The sequence below is a fragment of the Candoia aspera genome, chromosome 2 (assembly GCF_035149785.1).
Source record: "Candoia aspera isolate rCanAsp1 chromosome 2, rCanAsp1.hap2, whole genome shotgun sequence".
NCBI classification, from domain to species: domain Eukaryota; kingdom Metazoa; phylum Chordata; class Lepidosauria; order Squamata; family Boidae; genus Candoia; species Candoia aspera.
This window is the reverse complement of record NC_086154.1, coordinates 145,684,422-145,692,838: the sequence shown is the minus strand read 5'-3', so window position 1 is coordinate 145,692,838 and position 8,417 is coordinate 145,684,422. Positions and strand designations below refer to the sequence as shown.

The 8,417-nt window shown below is 42.8% G+C and overlaps 1 protein-coding gene across 1 annotated transcript; it reads right to left on the bottom strand.

The window, feature by feature from the left end:
- Positions 1 to 2,081: 2,081 nt before the first annotated feature.
- LOC134492441 (olfactory receptor 13H1-like) lies at positions 2,082 to 4,120 on the bottom strand. The gene is made up of 2 exons (XM_063296612.1): positions 4,067 to 4,120; positions 2,082 to 3,043 (listed from the first exon to the last, which is right to left on the bottom strand). Exon 2 carries the CDS (start codon positions 3,035 to 3,037, stop codon positions 2,090 to 2,092), a length of 948 nt encoding a protein of 315 aa, XP_063152682.1. The 5' UTR covers positions 3,038 to 3,043; positions 4,067 to 4,120; the 3' UTR covers positions 2,082 to 2,089.
- Between the last annotated feature and the right edge of the window lie 4,297 nt (positions 4,121 to 8,417).

Below are 8,417 nucleotides of genomic sequence, written 5' to 3'. Positions count from 1 at the left end.
AGCTGCAGAGGGGTCAAGCAAGGCAAGGATGGATGCACAGCCACCATCCTGCCCATGCCAGAGAACATCCAAAAGCATGGCCAATGCCATTTCCATACCAGACTCAGGTCTGAACACTGGTTGAAAGGATCCACCTTCTCAGCCACGATCCCAAAAAGGGGAAGTTGGATCCTGGAGGGAAATTGTCCAGTATAGTGGGGTCCAGTGGTGGCTTCTTGAGGAGTGGGCAAACCAAAGCTGCTCAGAATCGGTTTTGACTGGAGTGGCTTATGAACCTTGTAACTAAATAAATCATATGAATTAATCCATAATCTTAATCAGTTGGAAACCTGCTTCTCTGTCTTCTTCAAACTATCCAACATTCCAGTGGGCAAATTGGCAAATCTGGATATAATTTCCCCAGGGTCAAAGTACAGTTTGGCAAAGAAGCATATTCTCTGCAATGACAGAGTGGCTGGTTCTTCCCATATCTTGTACTAAGCTGAAATAGGGAACTGTACCTCATGGTTCAGCATGTTTTGGAAAACCCAACCATGGTCTTCGAATGGTACTTTGACCAGGACATTTCTATAAGCCGTGGTTATGTCTTTGGCCTAGTATCTTATGGGAACAGAGCTTCTTAACTTGGTTTTGTCCTCTGCATATTAGGTCAACCCGGACAGTTTGCTCAGTGGGTTCTGTTGAAAGCAGCAGGGGCCGAAGCTACCCCAGAAGCGCAAACAGTTCCACACTTGAGGGTGTGCATCCCCTTCCCCCTTCCCTACTAGAACAAAAGGGGGGGAGTGGGGAGAACGGTTTGCAGTGCTGTTCCAGCTCTGGGTCAGGACCCCCAAAGGCACATTCACGGGGGTGGGGTGAGCACCAAAGCCAGAGCACATGCCAGGCCTTCCTCCCTGCTTTGCCTAGACAAGCAGAAGATCCACATCCCCAATGGCTTGTCTGCCATACACTCTGTGAGTTGCCCAAAGAGCTGCTGCCGCCCAACAACACACACCTCAAGCAAACCCAGCTTGCTGCTTCCCTTGGCAATGGGCCACCTCTGGGTTGAAGCCCCAAATCTGGGCCTGCTCCCCACCAAAGAGAAGCCCATCCCATCCCCACCTGCAGTGCCAAAAGGTGCCATCCCAAGGAAAGATGCTGGATCTTGAGACCAGCCAGTGTAAGGATGGAGAACCTCCATGCATTGGCCATGGCTGGCATCTCTGGTGCTCATTCCTGGGAGTCCGGGGTGGGGGAGCCATTAGAAGACACTTGCAATATACGGTAATTCTGTTACCATATATACTTGTGTATAAGCCCATCCTCAAATAAGGCAACCTTCGAATTTTTAAATGAAATGCCAAGAAAAATGTCCTACCTGCAGATAAGCCAACCCTTGAAATTTGGCTTACTTCTGGGTAATCCATTGATTCTCCATTTTATTTCATGGTATTTTGGTTAAAAATTCTAGGGTCAGCTTACCCATGGATGGGCTTATCCATGAGTATATACAGGATATATGAGTTCTTTTAAGAAGTATTACCATATATACTTGTGGATAAACCCATCCATGGATAAGCTGAATCCAATTTAGTGGGTGCATTTCACCACCTAAAATTCTTCGCTTGTTTGCAAGTACATACAGCATTTTATAATGGCATTCTCCAATCTGATGTCCCCCCAAAGTGATGGGAGTTCTGGTTGTTGAGGTTGTAACACATTCTTCCTTAAAATTCAGTATTACTTATTCCCTCTTGTGTTTAATAGGAACAGTAATGCTTGCTGTTAAATTATTTATTATTATTTATTTATTTTCTATCCCGCCTTTATATTTTTATAAATAACTCAAGGGGGTGAACATCCCTAATACTCCTTCTGCCTCATTTTTTCCCCACGACAACAACCCTGTGAGATGAGTTGGGCTGAGGGAGAGGGACTGGCTCAAAGTCACCCAGCCGGCTTTCATGCCTAAGGCGGGACTAGAACTCACGGTCTCCTGGTTTCTAGCCCATTGCCTTAACCACTAGACCAAACTGGCTTTTTAAAAAGGTTATACCAGTGATTGTCAGCAATAAGAAACTACATGGTACATGGGGAGCACATCTGTATATCACTTTAACATTTTTCTTGCAACCAGCTTCCAGAATGCTGCCTTGACATCCTTGTTCCTCAGGCTGTAGATCAGAGGATTGAGCATGGGAGTCAGAGCCCCATATGTTAAGGATATGACCTTGTCCTTTTCAGAAACAGATTTCCCTTCCGGTCTCAAGTACATGATCATGAGTGTCCCATAAAAGACACTGACCACAGCAAGGTGAGAACTGCAGGTGGAGAAGGCTTTTCTGCGTCCCTGGGCAGAGCTTATACGCAGAATAGCCAGGCCGATGCGACCATATGTCACAACTATGAAGCCAAAGGGAGGGATAAACAGAAACAGGCAGGAAACATGCATAAAGAGCTCACTGATGTCTGTGTTGGAGCAAGCTAATTTGAGTAAAAATTGCAGCTCACATCCAAAATGGTTGATGATGTGATGGCCACAGAAGTCAGTGGGCTGCAAGAGCACATTGATCAGGGTGGTCATAAAGGCAAAGGCCACTGATGTGGCTACCAGATAAATGCATAATCTCCAACTCATGATCTGCGTGTAGTGTAAGGGCTGGCATATAGCTGCCCAGCGATCATATGCCATAATAGCCAATACAATGCACTCTGTTACAACCAGAAATACACCAAGGTACATTTGGGACAAACATCTGGAGAAAGAAATTGTGGGCCTGTAGATGAAGCAGTTGACCAAGATCTCAGGAAGTACATTGTTGGAAAGAATAAAGTCTATTGTGGAAAGGACACAAATGAAGAAATACATGGGGGTGTGAAGCTGTGGGTCGGCAATGCTCAACATGATGATGAGCCCATTGCCAAGAGAACTAATGAGATACACCATCAAGAGGAAGCAAAACAGGATAATCTGAGCTCGGGGATATTCTGATAATCCAATTAAGATGAACTCAGTCACCAGTGATTCATTTGAAGTTCCTATCACAGTGTCTCCCATTTTCTCCTGCAGGAAAGAATGAATGGTATGATTACTGACAACATTAGGGAGAGATACAAACCTTCAATCTTTATACTGCCAAAGTTACACAGAAAAAATAAAATTTCATCGATGTCAGGACTGCTTTGCACATCATGCTAAGACATTATTTGTTTTAACCATGACATATTGAATACATTGGCTGGATTCCCACATGGGTGGTTCACACACTGCATTAAGGAATAAATTTTCTTGCAAACTGCAGTGATTGAGTAAAACGCTAAGCCAAAACTAAATGAACTACATTCTGTTTTAGCTAGGTGTCCGAAATCAATCCCAGATTGAAGATGGAGAAATCTCTTTCCAAAACCAATGAAAGCAGCGAGCTGGAGGCAGTAGCTCCATTCCCACCCCTACTGGGTCAGTAGAAACCTTCATCTGGCAGCTACTGAAACTGAACAAAAACATCCTGAGTCAACTGGTTAGAGGCAAGGCAGTAACACTCAGAGAATGCACAGTGCAAAGGAGGACCAATGCTGGCCTCAAGGACCCCTTTCCTTCCTCTCTGGATCTGAAAGAGCAAAGGAGTGGGGTGGCATGGAGTAAGCAAGTCCAATTGTTGTAGGGCACAGTGCTGTTTCTAAGCCTGAGGCACCTCTATGAAGGAATCAGTCTCTCCTTTCATTTGCTTGGCTTTGTTATGTAAAAACAGTGCAATGATTTTTCTTTCCTTATAATAATACTTTGGGAATATGGTTAGTTAAATGATCATTACTTCACTTAATGGTACCAGTTAATTCACGCACACACACACACACACACACACACACAGAGCACCTATGATAGAGTTTGGCATCTGTAAGTTGGAGTCACTTCATAACAGCTGCATATGTTTGCAACCAGGCAGAGCTGCATCTAAAGATATGGCTTCAAACTCGCCTCTCTGGATGAAGGTCTTAGTGAACTGCAGTTTTTTATAGATACAGAGAATTGCCTACCCACATAAATTACCCTCTATATTTGTCTTTTTCTCTCTAAAGGTTTGCTTACCCAGTGTTCTTCCAGTGATGAACTGTCAACAGATTTTTTTTTCCTATTCCCAAGTAATTGTGAAGGGCAAGGTGGGGAAACCTGGCATTAGGACATATTTGCTCCCCACGAAACTGGGATTCTGTTAAAATACAGTTCTAGCATCATAAAAAACTCATCCACTCATTTCAGAATCTTCGTATCGTGTCCTTTTGCTAAAGATGGTGTTTCTCACTGTGGTTATTTTCTCCTCTGCGTAAGAACTTGAGAAGGAAAAGCATCACTTGAAGCAGGATAGTATGCTGGATCTGTTCTTTGCCCCGGCACTGAAAACAGCTCTGCGAGTGCCTTGAGGCAAAAGAGTTTTTTTCATTCTCTTCTTTTCCCCCGTGGTTGATAAATGGCATAACTACTGGAAGAAGGCCCAGATAAAATTCCAAGGACAGGTCTTTGATTGAATGTCAAGGGAATTTCCTACTCATTAACAATTTAAACTCAAACAGATATATTATTTCAGTGTTTAAGTTGAAGAGTGCCATCCTTTTCCAGAAAGGCAGCCATTACTAGCTAGAAACCAGGAGACTGAGTTCTAGTTCCATTTAGGGGGACCTTGGGCCAGTCACTCACTCTCAGCCCAACCCACTCACAGGGTTGTTGTTGTGGGGAAAAAAGGAGGAGGAAGGAGTATTAGGTATGTTCTCCGCCTTGAGTTATTTATTAAAATAATAAAGGCAGGATAAAAATTAAATTAAATAAATTACAGCAAAACTAGCTAAGTGTTCTTAGCTTCTCAGAGACTAACTATAGAGATGGCATAAAATGGCTATTTAGGGGCCAGAGAGAAGGGGCTGTCCCACAGGAAACAGACAGAACCAATGGGAGGCCCAAATTTGCTGACCTAGAACCCTTCATTTCAGACTCTCTCCCCTATGCACATTGCCCATATAGAGTCTGGAGGTGGGCTAAGAGGGAAAATGTCACTTCCAGAACAGAGAGCTTAAAGCTACCCTAAGGCTGCCTCAGCTGTGGATGGATGGTGAGGTACAAGTAGTGGCCTGTGGATATGTCCTCTGGAAATAGCTATTGGGTTGTTGTGGATCAGGGGGAAGGAGAATGCTGGATTTGCCCCAGGAGGTATAAAAAAAGAACCTTAATGATCTCAAAACAAAACTACTTGATCACTTTAAAAAAGTCTTTTTTTTTCTCTGTCTCATTTTTCTGGTTATACCTGGTTACACCATGCACTACTTTCTTTTTTCTTTTTTTCTTTTCCATTTTACCATCAACCAATTTAATTTGTTTTAATTCCTTAAAGCAATGGGTCAACCAATCAACTCTTCTAGCTATCAACCTCTAAGTTGCTCCTCCACTCATGGAATCTTCTTATGGTAGTTTTCAGATTTCAAGGTGATCTCATCCCCTTTCTCAAACTCCAGTTCTTCCCCATTCTTTACCCAGCAGCTGCACAAATTCAGAGGCCCATTCCACCTTTGTACGGCTACATAGTAATTGCTTTGCTGACTGAGAGTCCTTTGGTGTTAGAATGGCTGCCCCACTGGCATTTGACAAGGCTTTTTCTGCATTCATTTCACTTCTCATTCCCTTTTCAGCTGCATCCTTGAAGCGCTGAATAACTTGTATTGATTATCTTTTATGTTCTGGATCTTTTGAACTTGACTTTTTGTGAGCCACTTTCTGATCAATTTTAAAGGCTGGCTCTGCAGTGGAGCACTTGCTTTGTTTAAGCCAGTTCTTCCCAAACATTTTCCTTCATCACCAAAACTGATTATCAGAGAGTCCTTTTTACTCGATATAGGTAAAACTCTTTAAGTCAATTGAAATGTCCCTGTAGTGATTGTAGTGATTGGGTAACAGGTTTGTGTGCCGTTACCCCCCCCCCCCAAAGATTACTTTTACCCAGTTATGTTTAATGTACCCAGGTCTGGGAAGCACTGAGTTAAGCGAATCAGAGGTGGACAAGTTTTATTTCTTACTTTTTGAACCATTGAAAGAGGACATGAGGCGTGTTCTCCTGCTTTTCAAGTTCTAGAATCTCTCCCAGATGCAGGGCAGGTATAAGCAGCAACTGGGGTATCTGAGGTGTTGTGGCCAAAATCGGGCTTCTCTAAAGCAACCAAATGACTTTGAAGATGTGACATAAATTTATTAAGCATGCAAACAGCTACAGTGTACACTGAGCTTCCAGCAAAGCACTGGCAGTTGCTGAGCAGCCCTGAACAAAAGCAAAACCACAATTTATAGACCTTTGACCTACTACTATACATCACCAAGACAAGACAAAGAAGCAGTGTAAATTACAGCATGACCTTGGAATGCTTGTGATAAAGCCATCTGGATGTCCCTCTTATTTATCCCTTCCTACTAGGTCAGCATGCTAGCTGTACTATCTTTGAGACATGGTCAGTGAATATAAACAATGAGGTTTGGGTTGGTCAGATTATCCAATTAGGGTGAATTCTACTGCCACTGTTTCATCTGTAGATCCCATGGTAGCGTTAGACATGTTCTCTCTCCTCTGGGGAAAAAGGAATAGATTTTTTGAGGTGGCTCTAGAAGAAATGGATAACCTGATGCTTGTAACTTTGGTGGTTCTTTTGAATTTGGTGGTGACGTCTCTGGACTAGCTTGACTGCTTCTGCTGCTGCTGGGATCTGCCACGTCTGCTGCGTCTGCCATGTTTGGGAACTATGGCTTTCTTGAATCTGGGAGCAGCATTCTCAGACTGGTTTAGCTGCTCTGGAGGAGTCTGCTACCGGGGGGATTTGTTTGTGCTGCTCTGGAGGCCCGCTCAGGCTGTCTTTTCGGGGAGGTGACTGAATGAGCAGAGTGGACTGAGGAGCAGTCATTGCCACTGCAACCGCGCTTTGGAACTCGATGGTATCATGGCCTTTTTACCATATTTTCTCATCTGCTTGTGTTGGGACGCTGGGGCTTTGGAGGTGTGGGCATGTTGGCAGATTGCTAGGAAAGCATTTGGCCCAGGAGAGATCAGAAAAGTCACACACCAGGCATTTCTATAAAAATAATTTTATTTACAGAAAACAAACATATTTAAAGGGCTGTTTGCTGAGAGGAGAGATTTCTCTCAGCTGCATACTCTCTGCAAGGCTACACAGAAGGGAAACTGAAACTAAAACAAGTTCAGGCAAGTTCCTCCCTTAGGCAATGCAACCATGAACTCGTGAAAAGGGGACAATTAAATTCAACCTTTTCACCCAGCCAAAATGATTAGTTACCATAGTAACCTTAATCTGTAGTAGAAAACATATTAACACTCCCCTTTTTATACTACAGAATAAGATGCAAACCAATTTTCTTTGACAACTCTGTATGTCTTTCCATTCACAATATTTTAACATTATCTCCCCTTTGGTTTAACAGAAAGCTACCATCCTTCTCCCTGTGTATTTCCAAACCTAGGTAATTTGTTACAGTTCCAAGGCTTTTTAATGTGAAATGGCTTTTCATGAAGGCTTCAAAATCAAGCCTTTGTTTTTCTGTTGATGTGAACAGCAGCAAATCATCAACATAAATGCACGGATACATACAGCCTTGTTTGTCTTTCTTCATATATACACATGGATCTGCTTTTCCTTTTTCAAAACCAAAATTCTGCAGTTTTTCATCTCATTTTTGGTTCCAGGATCTAGCAGCTTGTTTTAACCCATAGATTGACATCTGCAGTTCACAGACTAGATTCTCCCCTTTTTCATAGCCAGGGGGTTGCTGCATGTATAATTTGTGGTCTAAATCACCATAGAGAAATACAGTTTGAATGTCATAGTGGTGAACTGACATTCCTTTGAGTGCAGCAATTTTTAACAGTAATCTAATTGATTCACCTTTAGTCACTGGTGCAAAAGTCTTGTCAAAGTCTACATCTTTCCTTTGAGTGAACCCTTTTGCAACTAACCTTGCTTTATATTTTTGGATTTTGCCATCAGCATCCCTTTTCAGTTTGAAAACCCACCTGCAACCTAGACAGCGTTCATTGGGAGGTAGATTTACCAGTTTCCATGTTTTATTTTCTTTCAAGGATGCTAACTCCTGTTGCATGGCAGAACGCCAATTTTGTGCAATCTCAGGTGGTAAAGCATTCACTTGTTCTAAAGACTCAGGTTCTGTGAATATGTGAAAAGCCTTTACTGTTTCAGCCTGAAAACGTGATGGAGGAACACCTTTATTACTCCTCTGAGACCTGCGAGGTAATACAGGGCTTAAATTTTGACTCCTATCACTTTCTTGAGAAGCATCTGTCTCATCAGACAGATCTTCAGTTTGCTTTTCTGGTTTAACGTCCCCATCAGGCAAAAGATCACCATCAGCAAGTCCTTGCTGTTCTCTTGTGGTG

Excerpts from the sequence above, each read along its gene's own strand:
- LOC134492441 (XM_063296612.1), bottom strand. The coding sequence starts at position 3,037 with ATGGGAGACACTGTGATAGGAACTTCAAATGAATCACTGGTGACTGAG.